The sequence below is a fragment of the Talpa occidentalis genome, unplaced genomic scaffold, assembly GCF_014898055.3.
Source record: "Talpa occidentalis isolate TD23 unplaced genomic scaffold, MPIMG_talOcc4v2.1 talOcc4.2, whole genome shotgun sequence".
Lineage (NCBI taxonomy): Eukaryota > Metazoa > Chordata > Mammalia > Eulipotyphla > Talpidae > Talpa > Talpa occidentalis.
The window spans coordinates 86,812,575-86,839,300 of record NW_023602073.1 but is presented as its reverse complement, the minus strand read 5'-3'; the positions used below and the strand labels follow the sequence as shown (position 1 = coordinate 86,839,300).

At 33.5% G+C, this 26,726-nt stretch overlaps 1 protein-coding gene across 6 annotated transcripts in view; it reads right to left on the bottom strand.

Moving 5' to 3' along the window:
- Positions 1 to 8,016: 8,016 nt before the first annotated feature.
- Positions 8,017 to 26,726, bottom strand: part of SENP6 (SUMO specific peptidase 6) — an 88,415-nt gene continuing 69,705 nt past the window's right edge. For all 6 annotated transcript variants that reach the window (XM_054698958.1, XM_037519985.2, XM_054698955.1 and 3 more), the window contains 8 exons: positions 25,636 to 25,758; positions 24,571 to 24,663; positions 20,640 to 21,070; positions 15,986 to 16,089; positions 14,373 to 14,461; positions 13,098 to 13,166; positions 12,859 to 13,009; positions 8,017 to 9,944 (listed from right to left, as the gene is read on the bottom strand). In XM_054698958.1, coding sequence (XP_054554933.1) covers positions 9,735 to 9,944; positions 12,859 to 13,009; positions 13,098 to 13,166; positions 14,373 to 14,461; positions 15,986 to 16,089; positions 20,640 to 21,070; positions 24,571 to 24,663; positions 25,636 to 25,758 — 1,270 coding nt within the window. In that variant the 3' untranslated portion in view covers positions 8,017 to 9,734. The remainder of the gene's footprint in view (positions 9,945 to 12,858; positions 13,010 to 13,097; positions 13,167 to 14,372; positions 14,462 to 15,985; positions 16,090 to 20,639; positions 21,071 to 24,570; positions 24,664 to 25,635; positions 25,759 to 26,726) is intronic.

Sequence of the window (26,726 nt, the reverse complement as noted above, 5' to 3'; positions counted from 1 at the left end):
GCAGCACCAGTTCACCAGTTCGATCCCAGGCCTGCCAGGCAGCAACCCACATGATAGCAGACCTCTCCTGCTTTGCCTGCTGCTCCCCTCAGCAGTGTGTTTCAGTAGATCTGCCTGTTCTGCTCTCCTCTCTCTCTGGTGAGTCCCCTAACCCCCTGCACCTCTGGCCTACACCCCAGTTCTTGTTTGCATAAATTAATAAATCTTTTTTAAAAAAGTTTATATATTTAGAGCATTTCAGAATTTTGTATAGAAGAGAAGAGGCTATGTCCATAGAACTTGTAATTTAGATTTAAATTGCTGTTCTATAGGTGAGTCAATATTTATAAAGATTTATTTATATATTTTACCTCATTTTTCTCAAAAATGAATTTTCACAAGAATTTTTATTTTCAACAGTCACCATTCAGTTTCATAGTGCTGATATTTAACCCCTTGTGCCACCAGGGAGGCCCCTTATAAGACAGTTTGTTAAACTTTCTGTGGTGTTGCCATGTTACAAAAAGATATAAAAATGAAAGTAAATTGTAACTTCTTTCAAGGTTATGAGTGAAAATTTCAAAGTTGACACTATGTAATGCCAAAAAATACTATGTATTTATTATAAAAACAGGAAAAGACCTGGTGTCAGGCATATTATTTAAACAAATCATTGATACACAACACACTTGTGAAAAAAGTATTTGTTAAGTAAATTAAAAGATAGGGTGGTTTCCTTGCCTTAAAAATAGTAGTGTCTTGAAATATATCAAGGAAGTATCAAGTAATCACTGACCAGGAAGTGTCTATTTAAACATGTCAGAGTTAAATATTATCTTATAGTTAATGATAAACATAAGTTTGAAGTGAACAAAGCATTAAATAAATGCATTCACAGAGTAATATCCTGAGTTCATTCACTTAGGCTTTGATGAGATTTACTGAATGATTATTGTATTAGTTAGCCTTTGCTGTGTAGCCAACAAAATTTTAATAGCACATAACAAAAAGCATTCATTTTTTTCCCCCTGGCAAGTATATATATAGGTCACCTGAGGCAACTCAAGTTCAGGCTGCTGGTAATTTCAGGGCTGTTCTACGCGTCTCATTCTGTATTCAGGAAAAAGGCCCAGTGGCTACCTGGGATTTGTTCTCATGTCAGAGGTCAGAAACATGCCTTGTCTTTTAAAATTGTCCTGGCTTAGCATTGACAAACTAACTTCTCCCCACATTCTGTTGGTCAAAGAAAGTCAGGTACCAAATCCAGCATCAATGGAGCAGGAAGAACAGTATTATAGGTAATGAATGTTTGCTGAAAAATAATTTAAATCTTATCACATTTATTCATTATTAAAAATGACTTGCTAGGGCCTCCCCTGTTGGCGCAGCGGTTGAGCACTGGGCTGCCAGGCTGCCTGCGGCCTCTGCAGCGCTGGTTCGATCCCCGGACGCCGTTGAGGGTTCCACATGGCGCGCAGACCTCTCCTGCCGCCCACTGCTCCCCTTAGCAGTGTGTTTCGTCAGTCTGCCTGTTCTGTTCCCCGCTCTGGCTCTGGTGAATTCTCTCAACCTCCCGAGCTTCTGACTGTACCCAGTGCTTGTACAGATAAATAAATAAATCTTTAAAAAAAAAAAAAATGACTTGCTAAACAGGATTGGTATCTTATGAAGAGGCACATAGAGGGCTTATGAAGTGCTGGTAATCTAATTTTTATCTAAGTGATGGTAACATGAGTGGGTTCATTTAGTTCATACATTCAATAATGATTTATGCACTTTTTTTATAAGTAAGTGGTGCTTCAAATAGAAGTTTATATTACAAAAGGAAAAATAACTAGTTGAGACATTTTCACTAAAGTTTTAGTCATCTTTATAAGAGTCAGATGAAGATAAATGACTTATTCTTGAATAGAAAAATCATTTTTTTAAAAAGAAAAATCTTTTAATGCTCTGAGAAAATTGTCTTTTCAAAGAAATGTTTGTTCCTGAAATTAAATATTATATTTGTGCATATATATATATTTCTTTTAAAGATTTATTTTTATTTATTTATACAAGCACTGGGCACAGTCAGAAGCACAGGAGGGTGAGAAAATTCACCAGAGCCAGAGCAGGGAGCAGAACAGGCAGACTGACAAAATACACTGCTGAGGGGAGCAGCGGGCGGCAGAGGAGGTCTGCGCGCCATGTGGGACCCTCCTCCGGTGGCCAGGGAGTAGACGGGGATCGAACTGGCGCTGCAAAGGCCGCGGGCAGCCTCGCAACCCAGTGCTCAACCGCTGTGCCACCGGGGAGGCCCTATATTTGTGTATTTATTAATAATTCAAAGATAACCAATCTAAGTTAGTTAACTCAAGCAATTTCATAAAAATATCTTAAGTCATTTCTGGATACAATAAAAAAATAATTTTGCTTTTCAGTATTTTTTTATAGAGGCATTTCTATTTTATTTTATTTTATTTGTTTTTGTTTGTTTGTTTTTTTGTTTATACATGAACTGGGTACAGTCAGAAGCACAGGAGGGTGAGAGAATTCACCAGAGCCAGAGCGGGGAGCAGAGCAGCCAGAAGGACCGAAGTACACTGCTGAGGGGAGCAGCGGGCGGCAGGAGAGGTCTGCGCGCCATGTGGGACCCTCCTCCAGTGGCCGGGGAGCAGCTGGGGATCGAACCTGCACCGAGGAGGCTGCAGGCAGCTTCGCAACCCAGCGCTCAACCGCTGCGCCACGGGGGGAGGCCCGCTTTTCAGTATTTTAAAGCAAATATTTGTAAATTAATGCATTGATAATGCCAATTTGATAGTGCTATTTATAAGACAGTTTTTTTCCCCAAAAGGGCAGTTCTTGTCTTTTTTTTTTTTAAAGATTTATTTGTTTATACATACAAGAGCCGGGGTGCAGGCCAGAGGTGCAGGGGGTGAGAGGATTCACCAGAGACAGAGTGGGGAGCAGAACAGGCAGATCTACTGAAGTACATTGCTGAGGGGAGCAGCAGGCAAGACAGGAGAGGTCTGCTGTGCCACGTAGGTCAGCTCCCTGGCAGGGAATCGAACTCATGCTGCAGTGGCTGGTGATAGCTTCATAGTACTAAGATTTAATCTCTTGTGCCACCAGGGAGGCCCCTTATAAGACAGTTTGAATATAGTCTGCCTCACTAGATATAGCCCCCAAATTTCCAATGTTCAAAATTATCTTCAAAGCAGTATGATACAGTTTAACCCTACTATCAATTTTTTTAACGTTTTTATAATATATGCAATAGGGCTATATGAATATATCCAAGTTGTCTTTAGATAAAATTTTACTCATGTATTTCAAATCTTTTACCTTAGCATTTTTCAAATGATGAATATCCATGTAGTGAGTTTTAAGAAGTATTTTTTAAGAAAAAAAAGAGCAGAAATTATTGCAATGTATCTCTATAGAAAGTATAGGAATTGGGGGGCCTCCTTGGTGGTGCCAAGTGTTTAAGTCTCAGTATTGCCAGGCTGTTACCAGTCACTGAAGCATGAGTTTGATCCCAGACCAGGAAGCTAACACTACACACATGGCTCAGCAGACCTCTCCTGTCTTGCCCACTACTCCCCTCAGCAGTGTATTTCAGTAGATCTGTCTGTTCTGCATCCCACTTTGCTTCTGGTGAGTCCTCTCACCTCCCGCATCTCTGGCCTATACCCCCAGTTCTTGTATGCATAAATAATCTAAAAAAAAAAAGTTTGGAAAGAAATTTAAAGTCTGTTAGCCATTGCCTATTACTGAAAGGATGGATCTCCTGTGCATGAAGCTAGTCTTGCCCTGGGCTTTTTAGGTTACTCAACAACTTGAGGAAATCATGACCAATCCTGTGTCTGGAAAATAATTTCTCCCTAGGAGTCCTGTGATTATTCTATTTATAGCAAGTCTGTAATGATTTAAGCATAAAAACAACTGAAGAACTGTTACTATAATATGTTCATAACAAGCAGCAATTTATACTAAACTTTGTGTATTGTTGGTGTCTCTTTCACATGTGGTATCTTCAGTCTTGTCACAGTCTGGTTTTTTAATTTTTAAAAAAACTTATTTATGCATACAAGAACTGGGGTGTAGGCCAGAGGTGTGGGGGCCGTGAGAGGATTCACCAGAGACAGAGTAGGGAGCAGAACAGGCAGATCTACTGAACTATACTGCTGAGGGGAGCAGCGGGTAAGACAGGAGAGGACTGCTGCGTCATGTGGGTTAGCTCGCTGGCCAGGGATCGAACTCATGCTGCAGTGGCTGGCAATAGCTTGATAGCACTGAGACTTTAACCTCTGCACCATGAGGGAGGCCCACAGCCTGTTTTCCTTTAACTCCATTTTCTTTCTGTATTCCTCCCCAAATTCCATATTGATTGGTTTACAGTGGCTTTGTCACACATATATATTATCTATACATACTTTTCATAAAAGAGATACATCATACATACCTCATTTCCTGGCTCCTTTCAGACATTTTTCCTTTTTATATGTAAGCTTTGAGAAAATTTAATCTAAAACAACACTATAAGCACTACTAGTATTAGTATAAAATTGGATTATAATTCTATAATATTCAGAATTAATGTTTTTAGTCTTATGCTGTCCCAACTAAGTACATGATTATGTGTCTTTCCATTCCTGCAGGTCTTAAGCTTTGGCCATCATGAAATTGTGCAGTTTTCTTGTTCAGATCATCTGCTTATGCCATAGCATGACTTAACACTTATTTGAAATTATTAATTTGTGAAGCTGATTAATAGATGTCATTCTCATTACACAATAAGGAAATCCTATCAAAGAGCATGGTATCTTTTTGGCTCCCTGTTTTAAATCTCCAACACCTAGTACAAAGTAGGTACACATAATATTTATTCAATATTTAAGGATCAATTTGTTTTCATCTTATTTGTTTGGGGTCAAAGCCTGTGCTGTCAACATATATAAAGCTAAAGATGATTATGCTTATAACAGGTTTAAGCAACTTTTTAGTTGAGATATTAAAAAAATTGAAAATATTAAAATACTTGATACTTTATGAATGCAATTTTACACAATTCCTTCATAGGATAAAAAATATTTCTAAATATAGTTTGTCTATTGCAGCTTAATTCTAAGGTAGATGATGGGAGAAGTTGCACGTGTAAGCTAGCAGTGAAGTGATTCAGATATAAACTGAAGTAAAAGTCTTCAGATCATCTTTCAAATTACTTTCATATTTTTACACATTTTCTATTTGTGTATGAGTTTAGAGGGATTTGATGACCTTGCAAAAGTTAGTATCACCAAATCTTTTATTTTCTAGAATAATCTACTAGTGTACAAGAATTAGATTTGTAACTTTTTCATTGGAGTGGCTATAGGAAAATACTTGTGAAACTTCATTTCCCTAAGACATTTGTCACTTCAAGTTACATATCCATCTCTTAGTAAAATTAAATGTAAAAAAAAAACCCTCAGAATTTTCAAAAGCATTCTCTCTTGAGGTTCAGTTCACAAATACCTCTAGTAGTTTACTCTTGTCTTCTGATCAGTAGTATTTGTAAGTTTAGAATCAGTCAAGGACAAAAAGGGAAGGATGTGGCCAAATTTTGTATCTAATAGGCTGTTCTTGCTAGTGTCTGTATTTTCTCCTTGTTTTATCATCCTGGACACTGAATATTAAATATTAAAATATCCAAGAAATCTGCTTAACTTGGTTTGTCTTCCAAACTTATTTGACCATGTAACTTATGAATATTCCTCAAAATTAACTATGTAACATACTGAGAATTGCTAGTCTGGCTGCATTCTATAGATTGACTAGCCCATTTTAATCCTATAAAACCTAAAAAACAAAAAAATAACCTAGCAAAGCACAGCAAAAATAATTCTTAGACTCTGAAAAAGTATACTAGTTACCAGAGACAGTGGCAGGTAGGGGATGGGCTAGAGGAAGAGGATAAGGAATTAGCTCAGGAGCTCTGATGGAGGATGAGTGAAGCATATGCACATAAGGTGGGGTGAAGACACAGTCCCCAAATTATATAGTGATGTAAATGATTGACTAATCAATAAGGAAAAATACCTAACCACCTTGATTGTACTGGTCCCCATAACTCCTGGTAACCATTGTTTTATGAGTTCATAAACCATCTATTTACTACGTTAGAATCCTAATTGAGTTCATGCTTTATATTTTACAGAAATCTACTTTGTTCTTTTTGAAAAATAAGACATTTGCCATCTCTGGTTTCTCAGCACCTTAATGATGTTCTATAATTCCTCAAGGCTTAATAATAGCAATTTCATAAACTATTATGCTCTTAATGAGAATTTGGGGGTGGGAAATTGGTATTTTACAGCATTTGAGATAAGATGCAAGCCTTATTACCTTTACGGCCAGCAACTTTGAAAACTGTGATAAGAGATACATTGAGATCTTTGAGTGGGTGGTTTTTCCGTATTACTTAAAAAATAATCTGAATATACATGGCACCAACGGGGTTGAAAGCCTAGGTAAATATATTCTGAAAACCTTCCAAGGTAATTGTGAAGCACATTTCTAGAGAAAAGTCCTCCTTTGGATAATATATTACTTAACATAATCATTTGCAAGCAGGATAATTTATTTGCTATAAAGACAGCAAAAGCTTTTGATTTTAATTTTCTTTTTGAGTGTTTCAGACCATAGGTTTATGCTATTTTTTTTTTCTGAGTACCCTGTACTATGGTTTCCTGAATAATTTGGGTATTCAACCATTACTCCTTGATCTGGTTATCAGAATGAAAACGATAGGACTGCTTTTCCCCAATGAACACATTTCTTTCCCTTGATCAGCCAGCTCTTCCTGTGTTACTAAGTTTCAAAGAGTTTTGCTAACTCCTTTCATCCCTGTGAGTAGGAAAATGGTAAAAGAACAGAAAATCCTGGAGTATTTCAGTATAATTTAATTACATTTTTGTATTCAGTCTATTCTTGCCTCTATGAGTTTTGTTGTCTTACTAATAAACTACCCATTTATACTCATTTGGCTAGAAAATCTGTAGTATGCCCCTACAATCACCTGCTCTTTCCTTTTATCCTCAGTGATCTAATAAGCAACCTTGTTATATTTTCTAGACCTACAGCACTACATTACCAGCTCATCTCTTAGAGGTTCTGTTATTCTTTCTATCCTTATATTCCAATAGCTTTATCCCACCAACTCTTGGTCATATATATTAAAATGTTTTATCATTCTTGTTCAGTGAATTGTCACAACACTTTAAATATAATTAAGTTCTGGGGAAATTAAATGTTATTTCTTTTTATATTACATCTTACAGTTGTCAGAGATTAGTTTTTAAAAGAAAAAATATTGAATTCATTTTGGTGACTTAAAACGAGAATTTAGATAATTATTTTATCCTTTCAAGTAATCTAAATTTATCTGAACTTAAAGCTGTTAATTTTTCTGCTGTCTTCACAACATCAAAGAGGAAATACTAAATGCCACCTTTCTCCTAAACTATCAGGAGCTTAGACACATACAAATTTTATGGCTAGTAATCTAAAACTCTTCTAAAAATGATTAACTGTCATTCTATCCAACAAGAAAACAAATACAACAGATCTATCTAATTAGTTAAGACACCAGATACTTGTTATGCAGTTTCAGTGTCTAGTAACAAACCTCTAAATTTTAAAATTCTGTTTCAAAACTTCTAAATACTAACAGCACATTTTAAAAGGTTAATGCTCACTTTACATACAGACATATCAGAGTATGCAGTTATCAAGAAGTTGCATTTTGAAGTCTAATTTTGGAGATCAACCTGGCAGTCTCCAAAGATTTCAATATATATTTCAAGTTATTAGAGTAACTTTGAAAAACAGAATTTTACATGGGATGGGTGAAATAGTGTCAAGTAGCTGGACACCTCTAGTAAGCTGACAGATACCTATCTATACTTTAAATGTTAAAATGATTGACTTGAGTTAGCTCAAAGAACAAGTTACATTTTTAACTTACCAACAATTAAAAGCACAAAATATAACCATTAGAAATTAAAACAAAAACAGATAAGCATTTTAGAGTAGTTTTTTTTCAGTATTTTCATTTTCACTCTGACAAAATACGGTACATTAAAAAAAATTCAGTATGTCAGTTTTGCTTATTGCTATCAGGGTTTTTTTTTTTTTTTTTTTTTAAAGAAAACATTTCTATTTATTGTCCTAATTTAATTAAAAGACCCAAAACCACTTTTCCATGTTCAGTAAATAACAAAATCCCTGTTTTTCATATGGGCTAACAGCACTAAAATATTCTTTATAAAAGATTATGTAACTTGAAATAAAAATGTTAAGATAATTCAAAGTAACAGATCTATAATTAATACTAATAGTGATGTTGCTAAGTTTACATTTTATATTTCCCTTAGTAAGTGTGTGTCAACAGATTTTGACTGTTGTTAACCATATCACTGGTCTACTCCAAACATGCTAACAAACTTTATTATTAACTGAAGAAAGTCACCTAACTTTGGTTACAGTGCCAGAAATGGACAGTTTAAAGGTAACTGCTAATGATAAAAATGTTTTTCCTTTTATTCTCAGTGACCTTTGCTATATGTGCATTTGAAAATCCATTATTGAACAAAAAATTACTTTTAAAATATATATTTCAAGCCTCAAAGTTAATTTGAAAGAAATGCATATAATATTTCATTTGGAAAATAGTGAGTAGTTCTTACCTACGTAAGTTGTACATCTGATATCAAAATCATCACATTTTTGTATTTTTAAAGGGAATTAAATGATTTTTTCTGCTTTATGCAACTGATTTCAGATGGTACTTTCACATGTAAAAAATAATTTACATTGAAAAATCAAGCACAAATATTCTAAAACTATCAAGACAACAAGTATAAAAAGCAATGAGAAAATAAAATAACAAATTTCCTATTTAAAATTCTGCATTCATACAGACTATGTATGAATGTTTAGCAATTAACTGTATCAAACAGATTGTAACATACTTTAAGCAACAATATAGAAAGGTGACATGGGCTATTTGAAATTCAAGCTGCACTTATCAAAGTGCAAATCTGAGTGATGTCTCCAGAAAGGTACTGGCCAATAATGTATGAATAATTATTTAGTAATGTAATTCAAGGTTATTTTTCTTTGAGTTGCTCTTATTACTGCTTCTTAAATATTTGCGTAAATTATAAATATTTATTGTGTTGGGGGTTTCTGAACACAAAGGAATGTATAAATTAAGCTATTTTTTTCTTGTTGTGTAAGCACATGAAGATATCTTTCTTGTTCAAAATGTCTTAGATTTAATCTTATTTTCATTTTCAGATTTTAGAACAAATGCAAAAGATTAAAAAATGATCATATTCAAATGCTCCCATGAAACACAACACACCCAAATGGAATTTAATATAAGTTCACTAAAGAATATCAAATTAATCATTTCCTCCTATAAATATTTTCTTTTTATTTATTTTGTGTTTTGAAGTTTCAATTTTAGGTACTATTAACAGAAAATACATAACAAAAGCTTCCTAACAAGTGAAAAAAATAATTATAAATGTTGGAAAAATTGGCCTCATTAACATATTTACACTTTTACTTAATACATACTCCATTGAAAATTAATTATATGACATTTATACAAGCATTAACATTTCCAAATCACTCTGAGTAGTGAGCACTTCAGTTCTTTACTGTCTATATCCAAAGTTGAAAGTTACTCAGTTTCTGAAAGCAATACTGACAAGCATCAGAAATGGTCAATCTGAGATATTGTTGACATATTGTTCTGCTCCTTCACCTAAAGATGTTTCTGTTGAGTAAGTGTCCTTATTCTTTTTTTTCTCTTTGCTCTGTTCTTCCTGCAGCTTAAGAATTATGTTTCGGATTTCTTCTCTTTTTGTTCTCATTCTTGGGGGAGGAAACCAATTTGCCAAATTCATAGGTAGTTCAAAATTGAGAATTGGATTCTGAAAATAAAAAAGAATGGAATTAGAAAATTATAATAAATACTTTACTTTCAATCAGAAAGGCATTCCAGAGTTAAAAATGAAAAATCAATAACTCATTTAGTATGTATTTACTCATCACATACCACACATGGTATTAGGCAATGGAGATTTAAGATAGTTTTCTTCCTGCACATTTCACAGTCTATTCCAGAGATCAACAAACTACGGACAGTCTGTCAAATTCTATTTATTACCTGTTTTCTGTGGATGCTTTCATACCACAACAGTAAACTAAGAGTAGGAATCAAGATCATATGGCTGTAAAAAACTAAAATATTTACTCTCTAGTCCTTTATTAAAAAAGATTTGCTAAGGGGGCCTTTCTGGTGGCTCAGGGGTTAGTGACAGTGCTAGCAAGCTATCTATCACCAGTCACAGCAGCACAGAGGGAGCTAACCCACACGGCACAGCAGACCTCTCCTGTCTCACCTGCTGCCCACCTCAGCAGTGTATTTCAGCAGATCTGACTGTTCTGTTCCCTAGCTCTGTCTCTGGCGAATCTTCTTACTTTCCTCGCACCTCGGGCCTACACTCAGTTCTTCTATGCATAAATAATCTTTTTTTTTTTTTAAAAAGAGATTTGCTGACCCTGGTTTTAGTTAGATAACTGAGTTAAAACAACAAACATGATAAGTATTAGGATACACAAAAAGTCCTATGAGAATATATATCTGAGGATTTAAGCAAAGAACTAATGTTTAAGTGAAGAACTGAAGAGTGAGTAGAATTTAGTCAAACAAGGAATGACAGAAGTAACAGTGAAGAAATCCAGGTAAAAAAAATATGTAGCGGGTCTAGAAAGAGCAATTGGAGAAATTGAGTGACCTACACACACACACACCCCCCCCATATATGTGCCTATATATATACCTATATATAGCTATATACCTATAGAATACCAGAGTAAGAATTGTAGGAAATGAGAAGCTTGGACAAAAGTAAGATTGTGCTAGAAACGTGATCAAAGAATTTTGGTCTTTAACCCATGAGCAAGAGGAAGCCACTAAAAAGATTTAAAACAAATAACATGATTATATTGGGGTTTTGGGAAAACAACTGTGAAAAATAGAAGGCAATAGCTTGAAACAATGATGCTACTAGTATACTTGACTTAAAAAGTGATGGCAGGATCAAGAACTGAATATACCTGATATTAAGTAAAATATTTCACAGGACTTATTGGTACAATGGATGGTGGGATGAAGAGGGAGTCAAAACAACTATAATGAATATTGAGAGGTATATGTGATACTGTAACTTTGAAGTCAAAGGAAAAGAGGATTAAAAGGAAGAAATGGTAGGGCCTCCCCGGTGGTGCAGCAGGTTGAGTGCAGCACTGTGAAGCTGTCCACAGCCTCTGCAGCGCTGGTTCGATTCCCGGCCAGCCAGGGACATACCTACATGGCATACTGCTCCCCTCAGCGGTGCTTTTGGTCTTTCTGCCTGTTCTGCTCCCTGCTCTGTCTCTGGTGAATCCTCTCACCCTCCTGCGCCTCTGGCCTGTACCCTAGCTCTTGTATAAATAAATAAAATCTTTTTTTTAAAAAAGGAAGGAATGGTCAACAGAATCATGTTGTTGGAAGGCCAGGAACAATTTCAATATAACGATGAGGATGGATCTCCCTAATCAGAGAAAGTGTGAGAAAGATGGACTTAAAGAATGTAAAACTGAAGTTGTGATCGAAATGACCCATGAACACCGCACAGTAGATCAGCAAAAACTGAGACGAGGTAGCTGACACCTTAAATTTTGATCAAAACTCTCAGGCTGAGAGTATGATCAAGAAGAAAGAGAGAGAGAGACAGAGAAAGAGAGAGAGAGAGAGAGAGAGAGTGAGTGTGTGTGTGTGTGTGTGTGTGTGTGTGTGTTGGGGGGAGGGGGAAGAAGGGGTAAAAGACAGTGCTATCAAGCTACCGCCAGCCACTGCAGCATGAGTTTGATCCCCGGCCAGCAGGGAGCTCCACAGCACAGCAGACCTCTCCTGCCTCACCCACTGCTCCCCTCAGCAGTGTATTTCAGTAGATCTGCCTGTTCTGCTCCCCACTCTCTCTGGTGAATTCCTCTCACCCCCTGCACCTCTGGCTTATGCCCCAGTTCTTATATGCATACATAAATAAATCTTTTTTTTTTTAAATACTGAGATAAAAGAGTTGGGGGGACTGATAAAAATAACAAAACAGGTGCAAGATGGAATCCTTCAAGGGGTGTGGGGGCAATACAGACTTAATACCTAATCTCACTGCAGTTTTAGCCCCTCCCAAAGTGTAATTCTAAACCTATCAATAAAGAGTTTCCAGATCAACATAAGACCCCTGCCTGCCCCCGAGGGAAGATTATACCTGAAATATTTTTTTTTTTTTTTGCTAGATGCCTTACCCCATCCTGTCTATAATTAGCATCCATTTTGTGTAATCCCTTGCAATATCTAGATGGGATGCTGCCCTGATTAATGAATGCTTATAAAATAAAGCTAATTAAAAAAAAAGAAAGATGAGATGAATGCAGATAATAGAGATTTGAGAAGCAAGTAGGATTTGTAGGAATGAAGATAGTGAATATAAGTATGTCAGTAATAATTCTGTGAGGGGAAAAAAGAGGGTGAAAATGGTAATCTAAATCATGGGAAGAGTCAGTGGACATAAAGAGTTGATTAGTGATGAAAAATGATGTCAATAAGCCTTGCATTTAATAAAGTCTTCCATGCCTTAAAACTTTTCTGATCTGGGAATTTTTGCTTCCTGTAATAGTTTTTGAAATGTTAGTCTTAAAATATATTATAGTCTTAAATTATATTTTTTTACATTAATTAATATGAGGTCAAATATACTACTTTATAATTTATTATATGAGATCCAACAAACTGAAACCCACCTCAAAAAAGCTCTCTACATACTGCAATACGTATACACCACAATCACTGAAGTTGTTTTGCTGGGGTACTTTTGGATTAGAACCTTTCATAACATCTTTGGAAAAACTTCTTTTGCTTCCTTTTTTTACTTCCCATTCCACTTCTAAATACCTGCAATAATGCATATATAGTAAGAATATATACATAGTCCTTCACTCCCTACCAGAATACAAAGTACAAGGAGCAATTATGTACTTACTCTCTTAGAATTTTTACAACATTTGACCGAGAAGGGCCTCTGAGTGAATCCATCAGTAGTATACAAGGTCTGTACAGTAAAAATAATCAACTGTTAATATATTATAATGTTAAAAAGGCATAAAAGAGGTACATAACAATAAAATTTGAAATCTTTAAATTTCCCCCTTTATGTCTTACTGAAACTTAGAAAAAAAATAAAACTTATAGTCACATACACCCTAATACTTAAATCCATGATTATATTAAATGCCAAATTATAAAATATTAGTTTAACTGAACCTTAGTTATGAATATACTTCAAAGATGTTCCTTAGTTGGTTTCTACAAATACTTCAAAGTTTAGTTAGAAAGTTTAAGTAATTCTGACAATTTAAATCCCAATATTTCAAACTACCAAAATTGGGACTATGTAAAAGTAGAAGAAAAATAATCCTGTATTAATGAAAACCTATTAAAGGTAACAAAACAGGTGATTATCACATAAAATAATTATTTTAGGATCCAGTGATTTTTATGCTATTCTACTTTAGAATACTCGCTATAAATAACACTGAACTTTCAAAATTTTGTTGTAAACCTAAGAGCAAGTCTACTACAGAAGAGAAAGTCCTGGAATATTTAAGATCTAGGTTCTTCCTAGCTAAAATTTTATGGAAATTGGAGCAGATCTCTTACTACTCTGTCTCAAATTTTACTTTATAAATGAAATTTGCTCTTCAAAAGCTATTAATGGAGTTTCAGTCAACTTTTTATATGAAAATGTGAAGAGATGAACTCTAGATATAAGGTAATACAACTTCACCTGTTTGGAGCTCTGGGAAAAACCTCAGAATATGTACTTTTGAGAACCAAAACAGATTCACTGTCATTTGGGATTCCCATTTGGCACATGAATCTTAAGGCTGCCTTCAGTCATCGGGCAGCTTTTATGTAGTAGCTGTGGAACTAGTATAAACTGCAATTCCCAGTTCTTTGTTATTTTCTGTTTCAAATCACTACACATCCAAAAGGAATAATGGTTCTCTATGGTTGTAAGCACACAAGTGTGTATATATACACAAACGCATGAAAAAGTGAGTAGATGAATGACTTAAAATGATTACCCATTCTCTCTAGATCTCTGGGTATTAGGAAAGACCCAACTTTCCTCACTGACCCTGACAGCCTGTGTGTCTCTGACTTAAGTACTAAAAACTATCTCCAGTTGTTATTTTATTCTATGAGTACTTAAATAAAAATTATGTTGTTTGCAAAATACACAATTAATGCTTACTGTTTACAGATATTAGGCTTTAAATGCCACTGTCCTATTTCTGAATTGCAGTTGTCATCGGCAAGGAAACCATCATCACTGCTATCATCCTATAAGAGAATCTACTGTTAGTATTTAAAATGTACAATTTAAATAATCATCAAAAAAATTAGCACTATTGAAGATAAAAATCTTTTAATAAGTATATTGCAAAAAATTTTTCTATTTAGATAATCAGACACTAGAAAATATGGCATGTAATTTGGTAATAATTATCTAACGCCACATTTAGCATTTAATTAAAAAAACTTGCCTGTCAGATTTATGAAAAATTGTTACAGCTACTCAACCTAAAATAAATGTTTAAAAACTAAATATATTATTCTTTTCCGATCAAATGCTACTGCTTTGATATTAGTGTATATTTAAAAAAAGTTTGTTGGCTAGGATAACTGCTTCACAAAAGGACATAAATGACTTGTATTTACTATTCTTTTACAGAATTTTTTTTCCAAATCAGAAATATTTAGAGATTTGGAAACTGTTTCCTTGAATAAATCCTATATTCACTTCACCTAAAAGATAATGGCATTGTGTCTTATTCTGTAGATATCTTGAATATAAAACAGATTTTTTTGTTGTTCTTTGAGAAAGGGCAACCTTATTACCAAAAAAATAAACAGTAGGAATAGTAATAATAATACTGCAACTAATTAGTTCGCATAGCTGCTACGATCAATGGAGCATAAAACACGTGCTCATTACAAACCTTGAATATTAATACATCTATGTGTCTATATATGTAGAAGAGAAGTCATAGCCACATACTATAGATCAAGGGACATCACATCCTTCACATTCATCACATTAACCAAACTGTAACAATGGTATAGTACAAAGTTATCTTTACTACTCAATAAACCCAGTTTGTCCTAACTAAAGAAAGATCAGAGAATTAAAGAAATGGTATGCTGTAGGATTTTTACAAGTTTTTCTCTCAATATAATATAAAGTCCTCTTTAACTGGTCATAAAGTTTTTCAAAAATGTAATTTATTCTTAGTGAAATTTTATTAGAGCAAATAGACACTAAGGAAAATTAGAACTAACCATTTTTAGTTTTGACTAAGTATTGTCTGTTTTGCCATGACATATGTTCAAATGTGTATAAATATATATATATAATTACATGACAGAAAAAATGGAATTACTGAAAAAGTGGGAAAAAAATGTAATTTTGCTGTGCCCATACACCGCATACTTAAAAATTGAATGTTAATTTAGACCAAAGATTAAGTATGGACCATTAATGCTTTAAGAGAGGAAAAAAAGAGGATGGTAAAGGGTTATCACTGTGGTTGAGATAGGAGATTTAATTTTACATTAATATTCTCTAAGATGGGTATTAATTTACTAGTTTATTAATATTAGTTTAGCCTGCATAGCAAAAGAAAAAAATAACCAAACTACAAAACCCCGAAAAACTAACATATTTATCCCGGCAACTCTGGAATTAGAGTTTTAAGACTCAAATCCTGAGGGCATGTGATAAGTTACTGAAGAAATTGCCTATAGGAATCCAAAGAAAATCTTTTAAATTCGATAAAATATTATAGACTATTTGTAAGATTTCACCTGGTTATCATGATCTTCTGAGAAGTCGATGAGTTCATCTTCAAGCATTTTACTACCTTCAGTTGATTCATCACTATAGTTTAGTCTGATTTTGCTTAAGCCATCTGTAGCAATAAGAAATACTATGTAATTAATGATACAGTAATTAAGACTACAAAATAATGCCCTAGCATGTAATATCAGAAATAAACATGATTAAAATGAAGTAAAATAGGCTTGTCTTTGAAAAAAATGAAAATAAAAATACAAAAATGAAAATAATCATGGTAGACTAGTAGTTATGGATGAGCTCTCCAACTCTATATAATACCTTCATGTTTGATTACATTCATAGACTTTTCAATAAAATAAAACAATACAAGTCCAATATGTAAGTGCTAGTACTATGAAAATAAATGAATCATAAGGATAAGTTGAAAGTGATGCTTGTAGAGATCTGCTTCAAGACTCTAAATACTTAAAAATCAATTATTTTGCTGAAAGAAGTTAATCACACAAAACATTTCAATGAAACAAAAGATTTACATGAAAATAATGAAATCTGAGCAGGGAATTTAATGCCAGTGACACTAATATTGTTTACTATAGAGCATACCATTTCTAAGTTTTAAAAAGTAAGACTTTAGACAGGATAAATTTTGGCATGTTACTAAAAGAAATTAAGAATATTAATATTAGCAAGATGGAATGGGAAGACAGAAAAATATGCTCCTGAATAAATTGTATATAATCTAACTGGTACTATTTACCAGTACTATTTAAAATAATACTATTTAAAATAATAAAGTACTTTGATAGTCCTTTTGTTTTGCAAAGAATGTTTTCAATTAATCTGTTTCAAAACCCAGAATTTTTATCTGTGTGTGAGGCTAAAATATCTCTATTTGAGTAAAATTAGTCCACATCCCCAGGCAATACAGAATTAGTCAATTACAGCCCAGTTATTCTAGCAGTAAATTATTTCTATCTACAGGAACTGTCATGCAAATGAGAACCTGATACAAATTAAACTATATGTACTTTCAAAAAATGGAAAAAAATAATTGAAATAGTATATTCAAGTCCTCCACTTATTTCATTTGGTAAACAAATGTCCTGGTATAAACAGAAACAATAACTTAATCATCTGTTCTCTCAATGAGTCCCAATTATTGCAATACAGTGAGATCATCTGAAGATGCTAAGTGTGACTTTCAGAGTTTAAACATACATTTTCCATGTACCATAGCAAGACAACTATTTCATAAGATGCCTAAATGTAAACAAAAAAATTAAAGTAGTGATACCACATATTATTTTCTACAGTTGACCTAAAGAACCTAATCCCTGTGATAAGTAAAATACAATACCATTTATTTATTATAGCATATTATCTGACACCAGAAACCAATACTTGTGAATGTATGTGTTTGATGGTTAAAACTGTTAAAACTTTCTGAAATTCACAATTACTATTAATCTAACTATACTCCCAGATCAAGATGAATCAGATCACAAAAATTTTTACAAGCTCTTTGTATCCTAATTTAATATATCATAAAATAATACATTAAACTTTATATAGGGTGAACTGCTAAACCATCCTGAGATAGTAAAAGTACCTCTAGATAATACTCTTATTTAATGTACTTTTGGGTGAGTGATACCTTGGAAGTTTCTGACAAAAGCTCTGGGACCTTATTGCTGGGAAATGTATAGACTCAAGAGCACCATTTTTCAAATTGTGGGACACTATCATCAATAGATTAAGACAAGCATTAAAAAGAAAGTATCAGTGTATCACACACAATGAAGGTATAGGCATACCTAGAAGACACTGTAGGTTCAGTTCCAGACTACTGCAATAAAGTGAATATAGCAATAATGCAAGTCATATAAATTTGTTGTTTCTCAGTACACATAAAATTTACATTTACACTATACTGTAATCTTAAGTGTACAAAAGTATTATGGTTTACCAAACAAAACAAAACAAAAAAAACACAACACCCTACCAATCAACAATGTACAAAACTTAATGAAGAAATACTTTACTGCTTAAAAAAAAGTTAAATATCACAGAACTATTAGAAAAATGGTGCCAAATAAATTTGCTCAGCACAAGGTTTCTATAAGCCTTCAATTTGTAAAAGGTACAATATTTGAGAAATGCAATAAAATGAGGTATGCCTACAAATTAATTTCCTTTAAGGAAGATATAGTTGAATAGTTATACAATATACTAATAAAACAAATTCACATACCATGCAATTTACTACTCATATAGCAGTGTTTAATTCAGTGGTTTTCAGTATATTTACACATGTGCTGTGATCACCAGAATGAATTTGAAAACATTTTCAAAATATTTTTTAAATCTCAAACCTCAAAAAGAAACCCTTTATTATTTTTAGCTTTCCTATCCCTCTCTCCACCAGACCTAATCAGGCACTAATCTCTAGATTTTCCCTTTTGAGAGATTTTAAAAAAGTTGTTTTTTTTTTTTTTTTAAGATTTATTTATTTATTTATACAAGCACTGGTTACAGTCAGAGGCGCGGGAGGGTGAGAGAATTCACCAGAGCCAGAGAGGGAAGCAGAGCAGGCAGAAGGAACGAGGTACACTGCTGAGGGGAGCAGCGGGCGGCAGGAAGGGTCTGCGCGTCATGTGGGACCCTCCTCCGGTGGCCGGGGAGCAGCCGGGGATCAAACCGGCACTACAGAAGCTGCTGGCAGCTTTGCAACCCAGTGCTCAACCGCTGCGCCACCGGGGAGGCCCTCTTTTGAGAGATTTTATACAAATGGAATCATAGTATGTGGTCTTTTGTGACTACTTTCACTTAGCATGTTTTCAAGGTTCACACATGTGACATGTATCAGTACTTCAATGGCCTAATGATATTCCATTGAATGAACATTATTTGTCAAACTGATGAATATTTGGGTTTCCCTCCCCAAACTTATTAATATCAATAATGCTGCCATAAATATTCATGCCTAAGTTTCTGTGTGGATATTTTTATTTCTCTCGGAGAAATAAATATATCTAGGAGTGGAACTGTTGGGTTATGTGGTAACTGTTTAACTTTTTGATGAGCTATCAAATTGTCTTTCAAAGCAGCTGTGTCATTTTAATTCCCACTAATTATGAGGATTCCAATTTCACCACATCTTCACCAACATTGTTACTATGTGACTTTTTAATGAAGTCAATCTAGTGTGGTGTGAAGTAGTATCTAATTGTGGTTTTGATTTACACTTTCTTCATAACTAATGATGTCCAACATCTCACATGTTTATTGGTGGGATTTTGTTTTAAAGGGAATGAGAAACAATGCACACTGCCTTGAAGGCTGAGATTCTATAGAGCCTAAAATGGTAATTAGCCTCTAATGTGGCTGTTAACTACCTGTTATTTTTTTTCTACTCAAGTATTAAAATACTAAAATTAAAAAAAAAAGTATAGGCAGGACTTCCTCGTTACCTACTTTGCCTATCTTCTTTTCATTGTTTGCCTGATGAAACAGACTAGAAAGTAAACCAGAGAAGGAAGTGTTTATCCATCATTTTGACTTTTTATGTGCCCTTTTGCTATATCCACTAAATTTTCCGCTTTTGCCTCATATTTCCCAAAGGGCAAGAAGATCAATACAATGGGACCAATGTCAGCTTTATGTAGTTTGGTATGAACAAATTAAGTATTTTTACTAGAGTTCAACAATACTTTTCTCACTAAAATAACACAAGCTGGTACAAGTACCAATATGTTCAGCATTCACAATTTTTCATATTTCATATTTCTTTCTGAATTCACATTTTTTTCTGTCCCATACTGAGATTTTTCCCTTCAAAGAAATGTATTAGATCTATGAAAGTTTTGATATGTTTGCAAGGTACAAACTACGAGTTTACTATGTAGATCATCTTCCGTTTGTGTTAGAGGGGCAATTATACAACTGAGTGATAAGAAATTTAAGTATTTGAACTGAAACCTTAGATTTCTCTAACAATTGCTAGAAATATGGAATTGATTCTAGGGCAAAAAAGAATTTTCTAAAACTGAGGGGCAACAAAAGCAGAGATTAGACTGTGCCCCCTGAAAACAATGAGGGAGATAGAGTAAGGAATAAAGAATTAAGTTTTAATTTGAATGTCAACAACCATTTAGAAGGAGAAAGCTCTAATTTCCGCTTCTGGCCACTTGAACTTAATTCGCCCATCTATAAATGGATTGAACTAATTAATTTACCTTACAGATCTAAGACTGTGCAATTACTGTTTACACCGAATACAGAAAATGTCCTATGAAATAAAAACAAATCCAAGTTTCTATAAATAGAAAATATTTATTCTACAATTTGAGTAACTACAAATTGAACTATTTTTAACAACTGCGCTCTTTGAGGGGTTGAGCAGAAGAGACTGACTGGCAAGAGCGCTATAGCGATTTTTTTGGAGTGATTGAAAGGTTCTAAATTTTGATTGTTGTAGTGATTACATGGGGCTATATGTACTTATCAAAGCTCACTGAGCTTTATTTGAGTGAATGCTATTTTATGTAAATTATACCTGAATAAACCTGACTTTAAAAAAAAGTAAGCCCTGAAATCTTAACCCTATTTATAAAAAATCCAATTTATTCTGAATTCCTTCTTTCAAAATATTTAGAAACATACCTGTATGGTGCACAGAACTTAAATATTCATTCTGTAGGCCATTCTCACTTTTAGTCCTATCAACAACTTTCTGGCATGCAGATTCTCCTTTATTCGATTCTTCATTTTCACTTGCAGTATGATTAATTTTTTTCGGACTACATTTCACACTGCATACGTTTCTCCGATAACGAGGGTCACTTTCTTCCTGTTCAGCACTTGAATCAATTACAGCTATGCAATGCTTTCTGTTTAGTATCTTCTTAATTACAGGCTTGGCAGAAGAGTTTTGTGAACAACTGTCCATTTCACTGGCTGAAGGAGAAGAAATACAACTGTCCTCTACAGTTGAACATTTTTGCATGACTGTATTTTCATGGTAATGAGGATTAGGTTCATACTTTGGTTTTTCCAAACCAGGGAAACAAACAACAGCCAAAAACCAGTGTGCACTGTAAAAAACAAATGAAACTACTGAATAAATTATTAGAAAAGTTTATTATATTTGGCAATAAATATCACTTGAAATTTATTTCTAAAGATTCTGTGAACAATTTATTAAGAATGCCCAAATTTTTCAATTTTCAAACTAATCCACTCATTTATATGACCATTTAGATTTATTAACAGAATACAGTATCTACTCAAAAAAACAGTTTTATTGGTATTATGTAGCCTACATTCACTTTTGCAAACAATCCTTTGTAGTTTTTCTTGCCTTTGGAATGAAAAATTGTTTCTTCAGGCAATTTAATAAAATGTAAATTACATCACTGTAATTCATCATTCCCATTTCTTTTTCTTTGTCCTATTTATGTCAGAAAATAGGAAACTAGCCCCAAGATTAAAATGTTTTCAGAAGCTTAATTAGATTGTATAATTTTGGGCATTTTCTAAATACTGCAAATATGTAGCTTAACACTTTTTACCATGTCTGTTTTTTTTAATTAAGGCAGAAATTGATTAATATTGAAAATATTAAATACTTCTTTAAAATGTAAATACCTACAAGGAAATAACACATCTGATCTAATCATTATCACAAAACTTAAAGTTATTACTGCTATCGAGTAGCAGTATTCCTGCTATCAAGTAGTACTCAAGATATAGCTGAATTTGGGTATTAGTCTGTAACAGTAGGCTACATGCCATGAGTAAGTGCTATTGCTCATATTGGCTAATATTCATTAATCTAACAAACAGTTTTATTAAGGGCTTATGATTTGTTAGGCACAGTTCTATGTGCTGGGATACAATGAAAGGGCAATAAATGTTAGAGAATTTATTGGCTGAACATAATTTGTCCTATAGTATAGGGTATTTCAATAGATATTGGCTGAATGAAAAAATGAGTATCTTGACATGGATAAAAGTTACTACACATTCTTATTTCTGCAAAATGTTAAAATAATCCCAAAGTAGTACTAAGACACAGCATTATCTCTCTCTCTATTGGCACAATGTTAAGTACAAAGGTCACAGAGGTTGGTAAAGGCCAGATGGAAGCATGCTTCTCTCCTGTTCTTAATTATTAATCCTTAGTACCTTAAGAATACTTCATGTCAGGCTAAGGTAGTAGAATGAGCAACATAACAATGTCCTCCCTTTATCAATTCTGACAGCCAACTATAGTTGACATCACAATTTTAAAAAAGTTAAAATGTGAAAAAATGTTTAAAAGATTCATTAAATATAAGTGATAAGTGATTCTCAACCTAAAGCTGTATCCTAACAAAGTCTCTCAGTTTTAGATATTTCCTAGCTATGGCAACATGGATAGGCCATAAATTTTCTGTTGCTTTACCTAAAAACCAGGAAAAGTTCTACATAGCAGAAAGGAGAAAGCTAAATGAGATATACCTGAGGGAACTTTCAACTTCTCACAGCCACAATTCTGTTCTTAAAGTCCCTTCTATTTGTACCTCTATTGATTCCAAGTCATCAGGGGGAGAATGGGCTAAAAAAAGGTAATTTCAATTATCTTAAAATGGATTAGATCAAATGCCATTTCTGTTCCTTGTCAATCACTGAAAATTCTTTTTTAAAAAGACTTTATTTTTGCATAGAAAAACTGAGATGCAGGCCAGACTGCAAGGAGTGAGAGGATTCACCAGAAAAAGCGGGGAGCAGAACAGGCAGATCTATTGAAATACACTGTTAAGGGAAGCAAATGGGCAAGACAGGAGAAGTCTGCTGTGCCATGGGGGAGAGGTCTCTGTATGGGGATTGAACTCAGGCCATCAGGGTGGGCATTCTTGGTGGTGGCACTGACACTTAAACCCTAAGGCTACCGGGGGGGGCCCAAAGATTGACAATTTTTAACAAATAGCTTATAAACTTTTAAATTTAATAACCACCAGGAAATTTAAGAATGAAATAGGTGACAATATATGGCATCTAATATAATTACTGAAAATAAATATCTGTGGCCTTTCCTCTTAAAGAAAAAAAAGAGCCCTCATAATTTTTTTATAATTTGGAGGCTATTCTCCCACCTACATATGGCATAGCTCTCTTGCAGACTCTTTCTTGACTCTACAACTTTGTTCATTCTTTCATTTTTTATCTTTCATCAGCTAGTGACAAAGATGGATAAATTATGTGTACCTCAAGTTATATTTCTATTTAAATTTTTTATAACACATTTCTGACAAATAGTTTTTCTATCTATAGCCTTCCTTTCTTCCTTTTCATCTTGTATGCAGCTCCCGTGTTACTTTATATGACAAATTTGTGTCAAAAATCTTATTTGAGGAGAATGAAGGAATTTAAGATAATTATATTTGACTAAAAATTATATAGTTCTGAAAAAGATGAGCTTTATAGCATAATCAATGTTTTTATATCTATTCTATCTTTGACTGGGTTAAAAAAACAAGAGAGCACAGGTCTAATGGTTAAAACAGAATTTTAACTAAGGAGTTTGATTACACTATAAATTTGCTTTTCACAGTAAAAAAAGAAAAAAATTATATTTAAAAGCTAGTCTGGCATGGCTAAGTTTATGAGATACAAAGAATTTCACAGAATAGGAACTTCAGACAAAGTTATTCTGCAATTATGATAAAATGAGATAAAGCAAGGTCAGTAGATTATCTAAGCACAGATAAACACAAGGTCACACTACAACCTACAAAATACCAAAAAGCCCCCCTTTTTATCACATGGGTGAATTCTACTCTTCTACCCACGCAAATGCCTACTTCCTTAGGGCCTTCCCTGAATCACTAAAGCCAAATTCTGTTATAAAGTTAAAACACACTTTTACTAAGGTTCCTTGGCTGCCCATGGCTGTATGTACTCCCTTGAAAGTAATAAATGCAAGTAATAAATTCAAGTTGTCCAATTACAGGTGCTTATTCTTTGGGGGGGGGGGGTGTCTCTGAGTACAGAGCATAGGAAAACAAAACAAAACAAAGAGAAAACAAACAAAAAGAAAGAAACTCTCAATGTCTCTCCAGGCACTGGAAGAGGATAACACAAAATGCTTATCCACCCCTATTTACTTAGAAAATTGCTTCAAGTAGTCAGCATGGTTTTCAATATGGGCAAATGGCATATTTTCTTCAAGCAGCTTTTCCTCTTTTTGGTTACGAGGCAAAGTATGTTTTAAAGATTCAAAATCTTCCAAGTGACCTAATCATTTTTCTGTATAATGTATCCCTCCCTATAGGATGTTTGCTAGACCACTAGAACCCATTTAAAAAAGACATTATTCCACAATGATCAATAAAAATAAATTAAAATCAGAAAAACCTATTGTCTACTATATAAAATTTAGTATCTTACCTGAGTCACTGAAGAAATGCATTAATTTTCATAAAATAAGCAGTGTAAGTATAGATATATAACACATTTCAGAAAGAACCTTAAAAAGGGGTAAATTCTTTACTTCATTAATATATTTTCTAAAAACTGTTATCATATTTACATAAAGGAAATTCTTACTCACGCTTCATTAAGGGGTACAAAAATAAAATCCTTCTCAAAAATATCCACATGTCGGGTCCATGTTTTTACTCTCCCATGCCGTTTTTGCTGTATTCTGAAAAACAAGAGATAAACTATCAAGTTTTTGAAATGCTTCCAGTGCTTCACTTATATGCAGCAATTTACAAATTATGAGGGCTAATATGTTAACAGATCAAATAGTTTACTTGATGATTTAACAAGTTGGGGGGAGAAAAAGACACTATCTATAGATAGAAGATGTGAAACTGTCCAAACCTGAATTTGGAGGACAGATACTGAATTTCTACCACTATATAGTAGGGTAGACCAGAGCTACTATTTCTATTAATACAGAATTGGTACTAGCAATCATTTTGAGAAACATAGCAGACCTGAGAGAACTAAAGAGCTGAAAGTAGGAAAAATGTGAGCATTATCTTACAGTAGATAAAGCAGGATAGACTGACCATTTGTAAAACCAATCACTATTATCAATTTTAAAATATGAAATTAGGAATCACTAAAATAGCAGAAAATTTATGTTGTGCACAACAACTGACAAAATTTACCAACCTTTTGTATCTTCTGAGTAATTATCAACAAGTAATAGATTTGAATGCCATCACTATATGGAGAGGAATTATAAACAAAATAACTCAGGCTTAATATGAATGTCCGTAACACCTTAATTTCCTAGTATGTTAATTTCCTTAACATGTCTGAGAAGAATCATCCACAGAACTCAGTAAACAGATTCACAGATTACTCTCTAAAACATGAATGGGACATCTAGGTAAAACAGAGCAATCTGTATTTAGTAAGTATTTTTTTTCTTTTAACTATTAAGCATATTTGGGAAATATTGATCAAGACTTTAGACTAGGTACTCCTGAAGCTTCAGAATATTTTATTATATTAATTTTGCAAACTGATAATATAACTAAATTCTCTCATCTCTGATAACTGTCACTTTTATTATGTTATTGTCTCAATACAAGTAAGAGACTTTTTACTAAGTTAAGCAAATTACTATATCTGCTTAATATTTTCAAAGAGCTTGACTTACGATAGATTAGTTGTTTCATGAAGATTTCTCCTCTCTCTCTGATTAAGGCGTTTATAGAAAAAAGAACTGAATATATGAATTCGGTCAGCTTCTTCTTTCTTCAGTTTCTCAAGCACCAAATATCTATTTTATGAAAAATAATTCCAATATAACAAATTTAACAGCATACAACAAAAAGTCAAGCAGTGATCAAATGTCTAGTCAGCATCAATCTCTATTTCTAAAAACTGAAAAAAATATATCAGTAAAGTTTACCTCATATCTTTAGACAGTGATACTACCAGATCACTGAAGTAATGAGAACTGGTATCTGAAAGTAAAACTATGAAAGAGCTAATCTTTTATAAGAATACATTCACAAATATTCATAGCAACATTTATAATAGCCAAAAACAGGAAAAGACAGAAATGTTTAAAAACTAATGAATGGGAAAATGTGATATAGTCATACAGTAGAATATTATTCAGCATAAAAATAAAGTACTGCAACAAACTATAACATAGAATAACTATGAAAACATTATGCTAAATGAAAGAAGCTAGTTACAAAGGACCATGTATTGTATGATTCCATGTATATGAAATGTTCAGAATATGTAAATCTAGAGGCCAAGAAGAGATTGGTAGTTACCCAGAACTGGGGATAGTGTTGGAAAGAAATGGAAAATCCACTGCTTATGGTACTCGGGTTCTTTTTGGGGATAAAAATGTTAAATTGACTGTTAATGGTTGTATAACCATCTGAACATACTAAAAACCACTGAATTTTACATTTTAAATGGGTGAGCTACATGTTATATGTACTATAATTAAGAAAAAGTCACTATTTTGTTTGAAAATTCCTAAGCTCAGGTTCTGATGAAAGAACATAACTAAGGGATTCTTTCACTTTAGGGCAACTCAGTGTGTCCCCACAAAAGACAAGACAACTAATCTAGCTCATGACAGTTTAAATCAATTGCTAAATTCTATTAATACTATATTCAAAACAGAGCACATAATGAATTAGCTTTAGTTTATGCCAAAATGGGTAAATCATACAGCTTTTACTGGCCCAAACTACAATGGCTACTTTGTAAAGCTGAACTGAT